This window comes from Halichoeres trimaculatus, unplaced genomic scaffold (genome assembly GCF_033239565.1).
Source record: "Halichoeres trimaculatus isolate MK-OKI-2021-1 unplaced genomic scaffold, fHalTri1.1 fHalTri1_scaffold_19, whole genome shotgun sequence".
NCBI lineage: Eukaryota > Metazoa > Chordata > Actinopteri > Labriformes > Labridae > Halichoeres > Halichoeres trimaculatus.
The window spans coordinates 2,090,426-2,108,182 of record NW_027437197.1 but is presented as its reverse complement, the minus strand read 5'-3'; the positions used below and the strand labels follow the sequence as shown (position 1 = coordinate 2,108,182).

At 40.0% G+C, this 17,757-nt stretch overlaps 1 protein-coding gene across 1 annotated transcript in view; it reads right to left on the bottom strand.

The window, feature by feature from the left end:
- Positions 1–17,757, bottom strand: part of plekhm3 (pleckstrin homology domain containing, family M, member 3) — a 44,425-nt gene that overhangs the window by 5,248 nt on the left and 21,420 nt on the right. Inside the window, exons 4-7 of the mRNA XM_074695153.1 lie at positions 12,857–13,002; positions 12,573–12,766; positions 8,986–9,049; positions 1,125–1,282 (exon numbers count right to left, since the gene is read on the bottom strand). Of these exons, the coding sequence (XP_074551254.1) occupies positions 1,125–1,282; positions 8,986–9,049; positions 12,573–12,766; positions 12,857–13,002 (562 nt within the window). The remainder of the gene's footprint in view (positions 1–1,124; positions 1,283–8,985; positions 9,050–12,572; positions 12,767–12,856; positions 13,003–17,757) is intronic.

Here is a 17,757-nt window from a genome sequence, read left to right as displayed (position 1 = left end):
TTTATTCATAATTTCAAAACGTTTATCTCTAATATTGTGACTTTATTTTCCTGATTCAGTGACATTTTTACTAATTTTTCTCCTGTGTTTGTCTGGAGATCCTACATGTAACCATGGCTGCATTGTTTACATGTGAAATCAGCTGTTAGCAGCCTGTAGCATGTCAATGCTAACTGGTGCAAGGCCGGATGTCTTCCCACAAGGAGGTGCTGGTTCTCAGGTGTGAGCTAAGAAGTGATGACATGGACCTGTCCTTCCATCCATCGTTATTCTGAACGTAAGATCTATCTCCAATAAGATGGACGAGCTAGCTGTGCTAACCCAGCAACAGACGGAATACCAAAGGGCAGAGTAGCATCATGCTATTCACAGACCAGGCTAACAGAGCTAACATCAGACACTGGCGCTGTGGGAAGCTTTGTCTGCTCTGAGCAGACGGGATGCAGGAGAAGGAGATGAAGCTGTCAGCATCTATTTTCATATGGAGCTTTTTGCACTTTCTATACACTTTCTTACTTTTGTTTTCTTGATTGCTGCTGTGACTTCAATTTTGTTGTACTTGTTACAATGAAAATAAAGTTACATTCTATTTAATTCTTGAAAAGTCATGAGTTCATTGTTCTCTTGAATTCTTTTGTTGGATTTTATTCTGAAAATCTCAGTGCTGTGGATCCTGTTTGTAACACTTGTTCACTATCACAGTTACATTACATCAATCTCACAGGTATTTATAAAATAAATGTTTGTTTAGTCTCTCTTTTTCTTTTTTTAAAATCATCTTTTTAATAAAATCAACGTGGAAACTGAATGTACTCAGATTCTTACTCAACATAAATAAGAGAAATATAAAAAACAACATCTTTCACTTTTGGCCAGATGGAAATAATTCTTGTTTGTTGAAATGAGGCTTGAGTTTCTCTGACGAGTTTGTTCAGGAACATGAAAAAGGACGTTCGGTGCTTTTTCAACAGGTGACTGACTCGCAGGTACTCGGAGAAACAGGAATGTATGTTCTTGATACAACTCACTGCTTTCTGAAAAAAACTTCACCAGTTTTTGCAGAACAAGATTAAACAGGGAGGAGAGGAGAAATCATGTATGAGGTGTACGGAAAGGGTGTTCACCTCTTGGTGGCGCTCTCCTGGAAGGGGTAGATGACCTGTCCGTTGTGGCAGAGCTCGCAGATGAAACCTTTCTCTCGACACAAACTGCAGCTGAAGACGTGAGAGCTGGCGAACTTGATCACCTTGGCGAGGAACGGGGCCAGTTTCCCATCGATGACCTGGTCCAGGAGCAGAGGAGGAGGAGGGTTTATGATTTCTGATCAAACAATCATGTAGCTGCTGGATGCTACATGAAAAAGCGTGAAGTTTTGGTAAAATAAAAACTAAAGCTGTAGAAGTCAAATTTATAACGAGAAAGCAGAAATGCTTTTGATTGGACGGGGGTGAAGCTGGAGGAAGAATGGAGACAGCAAATGAAGTGAAAGGCTTTTAATGGAAACACACACGGTCAGTTTCTTTAGGCGGGGGCTCAGCTCTGAGGGGCTGCAGTCGTGTTGTCATGAATAGAGTTTAAAACTCAGAAGAAGGACAGCAGCTAGAGAATAAAGAAAGTGTGGAGTCTCTGAGAGAAATGAAGACTCCATATGTCTGCGTGGCTTTGTCCCATCAGGTTAATAACCTTCATAATGAGACGGAGAATATGAGACAGAGCGGGAAAACAGAGCAGAGATACGACACGGGAGGGAGAGATCTTGAGAGAGCGCGAGAGCCGGTATTCAGATACAAGTGGTTCCACCTGGCAGAGCTCTGGACCTCCCAATTATAACCTCCTTCATGTTGTTTGTTACACGACGAGGACGAGAGGCGACGAGGAGGACGAAGCCGCTCACTGAGGAAACAACACTGTGATGTTTGGGGATCCTGTTTACGCTCAGTCAGGTCTTTGAGGGTTTACACTGAAGGATTTCACCAACACAGGAAGTCATCAAAATCAGAACACACCTCAGATTCAGCCAAAAATTTGATATAATACCAAAAATGACCCCCATCGTACCAATATGTGCTCTCTAGCGCCACCTAGGCAGAATAAAACAGCTCTAATGAGCAGTAGGAATGTCGTAAAGAGATCTAACTAACATCAAAATGTTCATCTTATTAAGAATTATAAATCATACAATGACACCCCTGGCCCATCTCAAACAGGAAGCCCAAAATTTGCCTTTCAAAATAAAATTTGGCCACAATTTTGGGCCTTTTTCAAAAATGACCTTCTCCTAGGCCGTACATGGTATCAGCTTGAAATTCGCTCAGATGACAGAGTGGGCCCTGCTTTACAAAATTGGTGCGAGAATTTGTTTTTTTTCAAACGGTTTTTGAATGACGAGCCCTCAAAGTCAGTGAACCTCAAAGAAGCCCTTTGAGCTCCCCTCATTAGAATGAATGGGAGAGGAGGATCCAGCTCCTCCCAAGCTGCAGCATTTGGGCATCTAGACAAAAAAGTAAAAGTGGTACAGCTTTTAGAATTACATGAATGGTTTGCTGATGGAATTTCCTACAAAAATATTTCATTTTTACAGCGATTTGGTCAAAATTGTGACATCTATGAGGAGAAGTTTCTAAACTTAAGTCAATTTCACTCCTGAGAGGGCAGCAGTTGCTGATGATGATGTCACTGATTGACAGTTCAGTGCAGCTGGTCATGTGTCTGAGCAGGGGAAATAAATCATCACCTAAAGTGATGAAATTCTGTTCTGTTGTGAGAGTGCCCCCAACATGGCCGATCTCAAGTTGATGACGTTATTCTGTCAACGATAACGTGGCTTGGTGAAATTGTCAACCAAACCACTTAGCCGACTGTTTTTGAAAGATTTTTCCTCAACAGCCTTGATCGTTTGTCAGTTTTAGAGCACGGGTTTACACGTGGTTGTTTAAGAGACGTTTCGTTCAGCGACAGTTCTTACTGAGACGTCTAAAAAGACGCCATAAAACACACATTTCATCTGACGATTTTATAATGAATAAAGTTAACAACCATCACAGAGAAGATCAACAAACATTTGTTCAGGATGCGCCTCAACAATCTGAGTCAGATAAAAGCCGATTTGGATTTTTGATGACGTTGGTTTTAGATTAATAACTCGTCATGAACGCTGTTTCTAATTCCTCGATCCGTGTTGGATAAAACGTTTGGAAGCAAACAGACGTGTAGACACTAAGAGTGACAAACAGATATATGTGTCCCCCTCTGCCCGCCCAGCCCGGTCCAGCCCGGTCCACATGACAAATGGCTCTCCTGATGGAGGCTGACAGGCTCAGTAATTAAGTCGCTCTATAATTGGACTGGGCAGAATCAAACACTGGCAGCACGGCTCTGGTGGTACTCTGGAGGGAGGCAGAAGAAGATGGATGGATGGATGGAGGAAGTAAATAGACGTATAGATTTTAAAGTATTTAAAGAAAACAACCTCTGTGGAGAGAAAAAGCTGTTTAAATCCATACCACCCCAACAAAAACATGAACCTGTCTGTTTTTATCACTGAGACTTCTGAATTTTTAACAGAATCCATATCCTGCTGCCACCGCGCGCTGTAAATATCCAGTGACTGTTTTATTAACTGCAGCAGCAGCAGGGTCACACCGGGACAGTTATTCAGACAGAAAGTCCCAGCTTCGACCTTTTTAATTTGTAGACTGTCCAAAATCCAAACAGGACAACAATGAGGCCAAATATTGATGGTCGCCTGGAGCGTCGGGGTGAACGGAGCCAAATATCTCTCTGATAGGCGCTCCGCTCCCACAACCCTCCAGGAAACAGTTTTTATTCACACCAGGAGATTTCAGGATGAGGAGGAGGAATGAGATTTAGCTTCTCCAACATCTCAAACTCCAGATCGATCTTTTCTGCAAGAATCTGAAATTTTTCCATCACAGAATGAGCTCACACACAAAACCCTGCAACTGTATTTAAATCTTTCGCCTCTTTCCCTCCAAACATGCCCTGTACACACACACACACACACACTCTCACACACTTCCTTCCCCTCCTCTCCTAAACTCCTCCCCCTCCAGTTGAACCTCTTTTTCTGCTCCACGCTGAGTCTTTGTGCTCAAAAACCTCCTAATCCTCTAAAACTGCTGTTTAACAGCCGCTCGCCTGCCCTCCTCTCCCCCTCACACACACACACACACACTCTCACACACACACACACACACACACACACACACACTGGAGAGCACCGCGGCTCTATTGAGAAACCAGTAAACCAGCTGGGATTGTGCTGCTGGAAGGAGCAGGGTGAGCTCTGTTTGGATAACACACTCTCCTCTCTGCGTCACACACACTCTGAAAACTCTGAAAACTCTGAAATCTCTGAAAAACTGATGAACGTTGTTGAACGCGTCACCGTCAAATCGTCTCATCAGGAGTTTCCCCAAACCTAAAGAGGATGAACTTAGGAGGAAATTAGTTTTTCCCCTGGTGTTGGACTCTTATTTAAAAAATCAACAAACCTTTAATATTTGATCCAACAAAAGAAAACAGATGAGTCGTCCAACAGGAGGGTAACTTCAGTTTTCTGTGACAAAGTTTTTGTTAAACGACTAATAGCACTGGTTGAGTTAAATCCTTGAATCTGATTGGTTAAAAACCCAACAGCATTGGTTGGTTGATTGGTTGATTCAGGCTGCTTTTGAGAGTCTTGACACTTGTCGGGAACACATTAGCTTCACTACTGGACCACACAAATCTCTGATAGAGAAAAGGGAGCAACATCCTGTCCTGCAATCCAGGCACAACCTCTACAAACCACACTGCCCACAATATCTATCTAAGACATTTTACCCAGTGCAATATAGGGATGGGCATTAGGTACTTTTTTAGATACTGACCAAATTCTGTCAAAAGTACAGGGTACAGATTCATGTAAAATTGAAAGGCACCATGTTTAGGTACCTAAACGCATCCTTGTGACTGTGAGGGAGTGGGAGAGAAGGAGATTTTACATGCTGGACATGAACACAGCATTGGAAGATAAATATGTTAAATTGAAAAAAAAGAGATTTTATTATTACTAAACAAATTGATTTCTTTTACCAAATAAACACAAAAAAGTACCAAAAATTGGTACCGTTAAGCACTGGTACCAATTGGTACCAGGTACCGGGAATTGGTACCATATCGTTTTGAATGTGGAAGGTACCCATCCCTAGTTGCAACATTTGTCTAGTACTTTAAGCTGTTTGATCAAGTAAATATAAAGTTAAGAGGTGGCTCTTCTAATTTAAAAACCATCCTCTCATCAAACATTATCTTACATCATTGATTTTTTATATTTAACAGCACAAAAAACAATATCAAGAAAAAGGTCAATCACAAAAGAGGACTGGATTGCAGCTGTGACAGAAATATAAAACATTGAAAAACTGACTTTCATCTTTAGTCTTTTTATGGATAAATTTAATGATCTGTGGTAAAAATGGAAAAAAAAAATTCAATAAAATCTTGATACAATGTCTGATTTATAAAAATGCATATGTACGTTAAAGTAAAACATCCCCATTAGGGGCTTTTAACGTTATTTTTTATTCATTTATTAATTTATTTCTATTTGGTGGGATGTGTATAAGTGGTGAAAATCTTCAATAAATACCCAAGTTAAAAAATGAACAACACTGGATGGAAAAAATTGTAAAGTGTTAAATGTAGTGTAGACCTCTCATTGTTAAATGTTTCTTTTTTTAGGGGATTTTTCTTAAAATTTAGTTTTTGAATGAATTAAAAAGGCTGTTATCATGACTTATTAAAATGAACTGTTTCCAAATTCAATCTACTTTTATTAAAAAAAATGTCATGAATTGTTTGTTTTGTCTTATTCAGCTTTGATGTGCTCTCTGTCCTTTGATCTTCTCTAAAAATATTGAATAAAAAGTTATTAAAAATCATTGTTTTTATCTCTTTTTTGTCTTGATGAGTCCAGTTTTTGTTTCCGTCTCAGGTTGTTGTATTTGTTTGTGGAGTTAAACTTGTCGTGGTGTATCAGTGAGTGAGAGCCCCATCGAAACTCGAAGCCCCGAAGCAGAAACTGGAAAAGTTTCTGAGAACTTTTAACATTTACTTAAGAGGCCTCGGTGTGTCTGGACAAGTGTGAGTGGAGAGGCATGCCTGGCATAGAGGGAATGCCAGGGTGTCACTGTGGGAAGCCTGCAGCACACACACACACTCAGGAGCACACACACACACACACACACCTAGTTTCCAATCCGTTCGTCCTGACACAATACAACAGAAACAATCTTAAAACCAGTGGAGGAAAAAGGGCAGAGTGCTCTTAGACAAACACATATGCTTTGGGCTCCTGATGGGAGGGATTGGGTGGAGGCTATTTGTCAGCGAGGTGAATAGAGTAGCGTGGTCCAGGGTTTAGTCAGGGGAGTTTAGCCTCTGCTGACCTCTGAGCTCCAACAAAAAAAGCCATGTTGATTAAGAGCGTCATTTTATTCAGGGGGAGAATCAAAAGAAACAAGCTTGTTAATATGGAAAACCAATTAAGAGGCAGAGTGCTCGAGAATCTCCAAGAGAGGAGGAGGGGGGAGGTGGGAGAGGAGGCGAGGAGGGGGAGGTTAGAGGGTGAGGAGAGGAGAAGAGGAGCGAGCAGTGGAGACTCTTACCAAAGACGCCTTTTGTTAAAATTAGAGCTAAATCACCGGTTTGGAGTTTTTATGAGTAAATCAGAGTTTAGCGAGGGAAGACACACACACACACACACACACACTCACACACACATGTGCACCAAGCGTGTGTGAGGCCAAGGGGATGTGGGGAAGAATGGAGGGATGTCACGCTTTGTTTTTCTGCCTGTTGATTCTGAATGTGACCAATTAGTGAAGCAGAGAGACGCAGAGTGTGGGAGTGGAGGAGGAGGAGGAGGAGGTGAAAGAGGAGGAGGAGGAGGAGGAGGAGGAGGGGGTCCAATCTCTTTCAGCGTGAGAGTCCGTCTGTGGTGGAGCTCTGACTCACAGAGAGCAGAAAGAGAAAAAACGGGGCAGGGTCCAACATAATGAACGTGAAGACAAACAAAAGGACTTTCAGTCATTGGTGGACGCTTTTCTCTGACCCCCAACCCGGCTCCACCAGAAACCGAACCACAGAGAGGCCACGAAGCGTTTCCTTTTCACCACCACTGCTCCAGAAAGAGCTTCTGGTTTCACATGTTCACTCTGAATCCCTCTGACTGAGTTTGATTTGTTCAAACGAGCAGAAATATCAGCTTCAAAATCACTGATTTGATCATTCTGATGATTTCCACGTCTCCACATGAGACAAAAACAGTTTTCTGGCACTTGGAGGAGCTGATCCTGTCTGTTACAGGGAGTTAAGACTCTCTTATCTTAAGTATGAGACAAAAACTTCCAAAACAAACAAAGAGGAGGTTGTTGGTGTGTTATTTTGTCCCTTTCTGCACACTGTAGCTAAGATGCTGTAGTGTCTTCCTGCTTCTTGCGGCTGTGATAAAAAATGTGAAGAAATTTAGGGTGAGGAATAATAAAAGATATTTTTTTCCACTGTTTTTAAAAGGTTAAGGTGAAGCCAAGGCTATAATTTCAATCTAGGAAGTTATTTAATGGTATGGCGTAGCTGGGAGGGGGAGGGCCATTAAACGCAGCGCAAACTAATAAACAACAACGTTTTGTCCAAAAACGCTAAAATCTACGTTTAAACGGAAATGCAGAGGGACTGAAAACGCTGTAGTAAGCATGCCAGGCCTGTAGGTGGCTCTACAACTGTCTTGTCCAGAAGCACATGGACGCATGGACGTCATCTTGCTCGGCTTGAAGTAAGGTCGCCACATAAACTGCTCCCCCTGGTGGCTGGCTGTAGTATAGGTCAAAAACTCCATCGCCCCAGTCATTCCAGATGGGCTGTGGTCAAACTTTAAAAAATTAATACACCTGGTGGAAATGTTTCTCACGTCTGATTGTTGTGGTGATTTGAAGATATCACTTGGCTGTCTTGTATTCAAGTCCTCTTTTTTCTGAGAAGTTTTCTTTTCATTAGTTATTCGAGGTTAAAAACGAGGTTTTACGTCACATTTAACGATGGCTGATAGCTGACAATCTTGTGTATTTTTTTCGGGGATTGTAAAATATGTCGGGAGGTAGAGTCAAGAAGTGATTAGACTCTTGAAAGAAAAAAAATAGTTATTATTTTTGTCACCCAGCTCCACTCAGATTCTCCCAGAATCCCTTACAGTCTCTACTGCACAGACTCTGGCTGCCAGTGGTGGCGCCTGTGACAGAGGAAAAAAGAAAATTCTTACCAAAGGAAGTAGAAAACTCAAAGGAAACTTAAAGTACTGTGCTAAAGTAAATATGCACGTGTTGAAAGTCGCTGTTTCGTGATCTCCGCCTCAAAGAAGCACGCCTGCCAGAACCTTGAGGATCAACAGAAGAATTACGTTGTTTGAGAATCTCTCTGTTTCGGGACGTGTTGGATTTTGTATTTTCTCTCAAGCTGGGCCAGAGGAGGAACGATAGGTAGCAGGATTTTGGATTTTTTTTTTTTTCCTTTCTGGGATTTACAGGACGTGGGCCTTAAGAACAATGGAGCACAGCCGTGGCGAGGAGCCTTAAAGCCGAGGGGACGGTTAAAAGGGAGAAAAGACAAATAAACAGTAAGGAAGGACATCCTTTCTTGTTTAACTTGTGTTAATTTTAGAGTGGAAAATATTTGGTTTGAATGAGAATTTTTTCTAATAAACGTTTTTTTTCCGTTTAAAGATGTTGAGTGCGTTTGAGACTTTAAGTTACACCTTTTGACTCCTCAGAACATCTGATTTTCTTAGGGAAGGCTAAGATTAGTTTCACGTACATTTTTTACATCGTGTACATTGTTGTTTTTATCATTGAAACTGGATTACAAATCGCAGAGACATCTTCAAAAAAAACCTCTATAACATTTTAAACAGTGACAGGGTGTGTTTACCTGCTGCAGGTCAGCCATGGAGTACAGGTGGATGTGCTGGAGCAGGTATTCCCTGGGGAAGATCCTGTAGAAACAAACAAAGGTCAGATATAAAATCCAGCTGTATGTTTTTAAGTCTTTAATTTGTCCCTCTGGTGCTCCCATAGTATCTTTTCATGGTTTACAGCTCAATTAGAAAACTCTCATTTCTGCTTTTGTCGTTTTGGCTGCTGTCTCTTTAAGGCTCCCTGCTCCACAAACCCCCTTCACTCTGATTGGCCAGCCCTCTGGAGGAGGAGCTGTGAGCAGACTAAACATCATTTTGGAAAGTCTGGTGAAGTTCACAGACAGATTCAGGGAATTTCTCCAACATATGAAGATGTAGAGGTTTGAAAATCTAAACACACACCACACACACACCACACACACTCTTTAATAAATAATCTTTTAAAGACATGAATGAAATAATGTTTGACCTCACTGAACAAAGGCGTGAAACTGTCAGCTGTAGCTTTCAGCGTTTGACAACACGACACAAACAAAGACAGGAGAGGACTGGCCAAGTGTGTGTGTGTGTGAGTGTGTGTGAGAGTGTGTGTGTTGTGGGAGGCCTCCTCTCAGACCACTAAGATGGATGGCACCACGTTAAACCCTGTCTAAGCTGTGATGAGTGTCACCAAAACACAAGTATGTGTATGCATTGGTACGTGTGTGTGTGTGAGAGTGTGTGTGTGTGTGTGTGTGTGAGAGTGTGTGTGTTCCAAACACCTAATGTTGATAGGCACCACTGATTAACTAAGCTGTTTGGTATGTTACCAATGGTTACCACATCAGCAATCATAAGACAATACACACCAAACACACACCCCGCTGGTCTGATAGAGCTGCACCGTTTCAGGATTAGACACACACTGAAGAAACGCAGATCAGTGCATACACACACACACACACACACACACTAAAAGAAATCACAGTATTTGTCTGATCATTATTCAGCGATCCTCTGATCTCTCCTCAGCCTTTCATTGTAATTCTGTTATCACAGTGATTATGATTATTTACTCAAGGTGAGGCTCACCTGAGCAAACCTGAGAGCCTGCAGGCTTCACAAGTCCCCTGTGTGTGTGTATATGTGTGTGTGTGTGTGTGTGTTAACCACAACAATATCTACACTCTACATCTTATCAAACCTCCAACATCAGAGACTCTGAGGGCTGTTTTTATGGTTTTATTGAATGTTTGGTGATTAAATGATAAGAACCAAAACCTTTGAGCAGAAATGACTGAAGTTTTAAAAATCCGCTGTGTGCAAATCCAGCGTCTACTAGAGCCAGCAGCTACGTGAAAGTCGAGGTCACGATGTCTTCCAAAACTTTCCACACCAACGCTCACCAAACTGACCTCTCTCAAATCTTTACCGATCAAAAACCAAACTTTTCTGGGACCTGAAACTTTGCTTGTGTGTGGATGAAAAGCCAAAACACACAGAAGTAAGCAAAGTCTTTAAATTACGTAATTGTGTGTGGAGTGTGTATCAGCCAAAGCAGAGGTTTGAAGCTACTTGTGTGGTTCACTTAAGCTATAATCTATCTGAGCGGTCTGCAACCTTTACAGGTGAGCCATTTTTCCTCAGCTCACCTGGATTAAAGTCATTCAAAGGCCACAAAAGTCTTCTTTGTCTTTACAATGAAGAAAAAACAGTGTATGGAATTCAATACAAAGTAAAAATCTAGTGAAAATTAAAAAAACGAGTGAAGATATATTTTTTTAATTTATAAAAATGAACATGTATCAGTTTTTTTTAATAAATTAGAAAATATCTAAAAAAAAAAGGAGGATAAAAAATTTTTAAATAGTTGAATTAAAAAAAAAATGTTTTTAAAAATGTTTTAGATGAATTTAGTTAATTTGCAAATAATAAAAAAAAGAAAAATAAAAGTATATAAAAACATGGAAATTAAAAAAAAGGCAAAAAAAGAAATATAGTAAATTTGCAAATAATTCAGAAAAAAGAAAAAGATGTAAAAAATGGAACTTAAAAAAGGCAAAAAAATATAGTTTATTTTCCAATAATATAAAAAAATGAATCATAAAAATATTTTAAAAATGGAATTCAAAAGAGGCAAAAATTATAGTTTATTTGCCAGTAATTAAAAAAAATTAATTATAAAAGATATCACAAAAATGGAATTAAAAAAGCCAAAAAAAAGAAATATAGTTTATTAGCCAATAATTCAAATAAATTGAAATATAAAATTTTTTTTTTTTTAAATGTAATTTAATAAAAGGCAAAAAATATAGTTTATTTGCCAATAATTTAAAAATTTAGTTTAGATGCAAATAAAAAAAAAAACCGAAACTTAAAGAATTTGCAAAAATTTGAAACATTTCAAAATGTAAAAAAATGCAAAAATTAAAAAATGAAATCAAATACATTTGCAAATATTTAAAATTAGGAAATATTTTAAAAGAAATTAGAATTCCAGAAAGCTACAAAAAAAAAAAAATTAAAAAATGTGCAAAAAAAATGTTTACAATTTTGAAATTTTATTACTTCAAATATTCAAAAAACAACTTTCTGTTTCTTTCTTGTCTAGCTACATATCAAGCATGTACGTCATCAAGCTGACAGGTTGCAGACACTTGATGTATGTAGTTATGTCAGTCGTTGTCTGACGTTGAACAGCCTCTGTCACAAAGACAGCAGGACAGCTAACTGTATTTGCAACAGAAAAAATCACTGCTGCTTTAAACCAAACAAATTTAATTCACAATGTCTCAGAATTCAACAATACTCGACAGACTTTACTGCACGTTTTAAACCTGTTCAAGCTTTCTCTGCAGCATCAAATCCTGAATGTTCCCTCCAGGGCTGAAGATACAGTGATCCCTACATTACAGCTTCCAGTGTTATTGAGTGTGTGTGTGTGTGTGTGACTCTCTGCCTGCATGCAGCAGACATCTCTCCTCAGATCACCCCTCCCCAGAGGAGACTGATGACAAGGGGAAGGTTTTAGCGCCACGGCCCTCATCAATCCTGCAGTGTTTGGAAGTGGCGGGGCACTCGCCGGCACTCGCTAATGGGACAGAAGTAAACACAGCACACCATGATGCTGCTCGTCTCCACGCTGCATCAGAGCAGCACAAATACGGGCTTTTTGAGCCTGATGGAAAACACCCCTCAGTCTGGTCTGAAGGTACCCTGCAGGGACTGGGAAGATCCTCATGAGACCTGAAGACAGCTCCGGCTTTGATAATAAGGAGCAGGATTTCATGTTGTTGTTCATAGAAAGATGGTTTTTGGGCTCTGAGCGGACTCTTCTCTCAGAGATGAGAGAGATAGGTGACCCGGGCCGGGGCGAGCAGCATCCATCAGCTTACAGACGAAGCTTTCAGTGAGGGACCCCACTCAGATAAACATTTACCCCCCACACCATCGCCCCCACCACACACATCCGTCATGTATATGAAACAAACGTGTGCAGGAATGCATGCAGATAAAAGTTACTGCATTTCACATCCATGCACTCAGACATGAACATGTAACACACACGGAGGCGTCACGCTCTGAGACGTAAACAGTGTCAGATAGAGGACCGCAGGCTCACCTCCGTCTGAGATCCTCGGCCACCGTGGCCCTGCAGCTGAACAGGTAGGCCCGCAGCGACTGCAGCTGCTGACGGAGCCGCAGCACCGTGCTCAGAGCCTCGCAGTGCTCGTACAGACACGGGTTGAGCTGCTGGACGTCGAGCAGAGGCTCCTCGTACACGAACTCCAGGAACTCCTTGGCCTGTTTGGACACCTGGAGGAGGACAGCAGAGTGTCATCCTGATCCTGACAGATAAATCTGGACTGAGAGGGCGCAGACGCTGTTGTGTCGTTAGCTTCCCACCTTGTGCTTGCTGGTGTCCCAGTTGTGCAGCAGCCGTGCTGGGATGAGGAAGGAGTTGTCCTGGTGGCAGCTCTGACAGTAGTACCAGCCGCTGTAGTAGCAGACCTTGGCTTTCCCTTTGGAGAGACCGACGGGACGCTGGCAGCCTGAGGAGAGAGTGGATGGATAAATGGATAAAAGTGTGTGTGCTTTGATCTGACAGATTTAATCAAACACCTCTCATTAACGTGTGTGTTATCGTCTGTTATTATGAAGGAAAAACAAACAAAACCGACTCCCAAACTGAAGTGTAAGTCCAGTATCTGAAGCTTCAATAAAGATAAACTGCCTGATCTCCGTCTATCCAATGTGTCCAAACTGATAACAAACCTGGAGGTGTTGCTAAAGTCTGCTCTAGGTGTTGACATCCCGCTGTAGAGGCAGCGAAAACAAGATAAGCAGAGCAATAAGGCGGATAAGCAGAGAGGATGATGTTAATATGTGTCGTTTTATTACGCTTCACTAAATACTCTGATGGAGCAGAGAGAGCAGGAGATAACACACGTGAAGGTCTGGGTTGGAAACCAGACTCTGACCCCACAGAGGTCAGATAATTCATGATGCTGTCTTTTTTGTGCCTGATCAAAAATTGCGTCATTTTATACAACGGTTCAAAAATCGGCTTTTTAAAAGCCAATGGCCAATAGAGACAAACCGATATATCGGCCGGCCGATATGTCGGTCTACCTCTAAACAAAACACAATCTAAAGTACAGAAATATAAATAAAAACATATTTTTGGCTCAACCGCTGAAATACATAAACGTGTGGATTGCACTTTTTAAATGAACTTTAAAACTTTTTTTTTTTACATTGCGATTTTTACTTTGCGATTTAAAAATTGTATTCTGTTACATCGTGGTGTGGGTTAAATCGATTAATTGTTCAGCCCTAACACAAAACATGTCAAAGATTGACCTAGACAGGAAGTTAGGCCCTTGAACGGCATGTAGCGTGTGCTAAATTTCAAAATAAAACACTGCACACAAACTCGAAACAGTATATCAGACTGTACTGAAAGGAAATGACTACTGATGATGGATACACATATTCTAAAAACATCTTCATATTAATCACATTTAAACAAGCAGTTAACTAAACTTCATAGTGATGTGGAGCGGAAAGGATGCGGACCACACATTTCCTGAATAAATAAAGCATTAAAATGGTTTCTCATGTCCATCCAACAGCCCAAAACTCAACGAGCCACTGATTTAATTCAATAAATGACGACAGAAACTGTCAGCTATGGCGTTTAGGAAGCTGCGATTCGCAATATCAAAGCTGTTATACTGTGTTTCCAGCTGATCTATTGAATAAAAATAAGGCATCAAAAGCTGAGTTTAATACCATTTCACCCATGAAGCTCACGTTTATTACCGTCACAAACGCTCCTCAGGTTTAGAAACTTTAAACCTTTAGACGCCTCCTCCATCCAGACTCTGACTTTCCATCCCACCTTTGAGTCTGACCTTCAGGAAATGCTAAAAACTCAGTCTGTTGCCAATTTAAGGTCCAGAAAAACACTTTCTGACCAAAACTATACGTCTGTCATGAAGTCTCCTCCATCCTGTGTTTTTGTGGTTGAAGTTAAATATGATGCATCTCTACGTCTCAGGTCAAAATCCACTAAACTGAGAATGACGTGTTTAAGAAGTTCATGGTGATGTGTTCGACGACAATTTGACAAAATTACATAAACGTCCAGGATGTCAGGATCAGAATAACACCATGTCTGCCAGTTTGCTCTGAAATAATCCCTGAAATAACAGAGTCCTGATCCTCCTGTAGTCACAACACGACAGACTTCAATAATAAAGTGTTTTGTGGACATAAAAGACAAACAGATCATCAGCTCTATTCAGCCTGATGCCTGCCCCTCTCTGCTTTGTCTCCTCCACTCTTTAAAGTTCCTCCTCCACCCAAACAACCAGAGCTGCTCTGTGATCACACAAACAGCCGAGAGACGCCGCTCTGCAACAGGTGTCCCCTATCCAGGGAAATCTGTGGGAGGACGGCGAACGCAGACAGGCACGAGAGAAAAGGCACCGAAGATTTTTATCTAGGCTTCAGAAAACACACGGCATGTAGAGCTGCAGGAGAGACGCACGAGAGGAGGAACCACAGAGCAAAACAAGGCAGAGGAAGAAAAGGTGATAAAGAGATCAGAGGGAAGAGGGACTTCAAATGAGGAGAGAGAGGCATCCAGACAGGAAAGAAAAGTCATCACAGCTCCTTTTTTACACATAAACAATGATCTGATAAACCAGGGGTCTGCAACCTTTACTGCCATAGGAGACATTTAGCCTCAGCTCAGCTGGATCAAAGTCATTCAGGAGCCTCAAAATCTACTTTATCCTCACAATAAAGACAAGAAAGTGCACATAATTCTATACATAGTTAAAATATACAGATAAGTTACCTGAGCAAGCATTTTTTTAATCAATAAAAATGAAATGCAATGTCGGTTTTCTTTTTCATAAATTTTCTAATGTTTCAAAAATGTTTAAAAAAAAATAAATGAAAAAAAATAATGGAAAAAAAGTCGGAAATTTAACAAAATGGTTAAAAGTAAAAAAAATTAAAAAATAAAATAATTGTATTTTTTAAAAAAACTAATAAACATATATACTGATATTTCAAAATTTAGAATTTGAATAAATAAAATTGTGGAATTTCAAAGATGGCAAATTTAAGAAATTACAAAAAAAATTTGGAAATGTAAAAAATTCAAAAAATTTGCTAATTTTCAAAATTGTAAAAATCTTTAAACGTTAAAATATGCAAACATTTTAATAACATGAAATATACAAATTTAATAAAAAATAAAAAAAATATTTTTTTAATTTAAAAAGTCCTGAAAATTTAGAAAATGACAAAAAATAAAAAATTTGAAAATGTAAGAAATTGGAAAAATTTAATAATTTTCAAAAACTTAAAAAATCTTTGAACTCAAAAATATGCAAACATTTTAAACAACTTAAATCATCCAAAATTAAACAAAATGTTTATATTTTTATTTTAAAAAATCCTGAAAAAAAAATCCAAAAACATAAAAATTTAAAAATTGGAAGATTTTAAGTATTTTTAAAAATTGTATAAAATTTTAAACTTAAAAATATGCAAACATTTTAAACAACTTGAAATATTCAAAAAAAAATAATAACAATGTAATTTATTTCTAAACGTAATAATGTCTTTGTCTTTAGTCATCAATACCCTTTGTAAGAAAAATAAAAAAATCTTTATCTTAGTAATATTTTTTTACAGCTACAAGGAGCCACCGCAAAGGAGTCAAAGAGCCGCAGGTTGAGGACTTAACCTAATAAAAACAGACAATGGTCTAATCAGGGTTAAGACTCGGAAAGCTCCTCTACTCTTCATACTGTATGTCATCCTGGCCCCACCCAGGATACATTTTAAGGCCTTTTCTTTGCCGTAGCACGGTTGAATGAACCTCTAAAAGAGCAGCTTTAGCTAGGAAGCCTTTCAACTTAAACATCGTCTCATGTGGTCAACCTACATTCACTTTCATACCCATCAAACATCTGATCACAGCGTGAGTCAGAAAAACCTCCAGATGTGGTCTGGCTGCTCTGATCACTCCCTGATTCCAAAACAAGTTTAACTCCTTTAAAAACGCAGAAATAATGCATTAATTATCAGAGAAATCAACCAATTTTTAAAGTTTGTACAATAAATATCCATTTTGTTTTGGTGAATTTGCTGCTTGTGAGTGAAATAGTGAGAAAAGAAAACACAGCCTTATCGTTTTAAATGACCCGTGATGAAACACACATGTGCAGCTGAGTTTTCGGTTAATTCCAGCAGTGAGCTCATGCTGTTGTTGGGGTGGATGCTCTTTGAATAAACCCACAGTCCACTGTTTGGGAGCCAGCAGGCAGAGAAACGTTGTGTCACTTCGAGGAAACAGCTGACCACCGCGCCGTCTTTGGGGCCAACTGTGGCTGCAGCTCGGTCGGCTTCTGTTGGGACCAGAGGGACAAAGACTCATACGGCCTCAAAACTTCTGCAACCTAAATGACAACCTTTAACCTTAACCTCAAATTCTATACCATGACCAGAGGAGAACACGCCCACACACTCACACACACACATACACTCACACACACACTGCAGGCTGCAGATAATGCATGTGGGAATATGGATGAAAAAGGACAAAACAACACCAAGTATACAAATCTGCTTCAGCCCAAAACCTCAACAAGCAGCAAAACAACCTCAGGACAGAGAGGGGTGTGCAGGAATCCTCACCAGAGAGCTGAGGAAACACTGACGTCTGACAGGGGTTTACTGTGAAGTCCTTTTAACGTATGCAAATCTGCGTTTGTTCCCAGTGTTTTCGTTTCCTGACTTCCTTGAATGCATCGTTGAAGGTTGATCTGACCTCCGTTCAGCAAACAGGTCTTCAACATGTTGTTTTCTTCTCCTGAAGCACAGACCTGATGAAGCCCGCATGTTTACTTTTGGAAATCAGGAGTGAATCCTCAGGACATGCAGGCGCTGATTAAAGTAAGTCCAAGAGAACTGAAAGGATTGCTAATTCAAGGTTTGATAAGGTTCTCGTTAAGATAAATGTGTTGAATGTGTAAGATATAACCGACAAGTTATCAGAAAAGTTCATTAGCATTGACTTTCACCCTTTTGGTGAGGAGGGGAGGGGTTATGATGTTGTAATTTGCATATGATTTGAATATTGAAGACAGAAGCACTCTGCTGTAACTTTCTGAAAAAAATCAAACATCAATAAAAGAAAGGGGAGACTTCTTTTTTTTTGCCCTTAAAAAAATATAAAGACACCAGATGTGGCACCGTATCAGAAGTCAATGTTTCAGCTCACA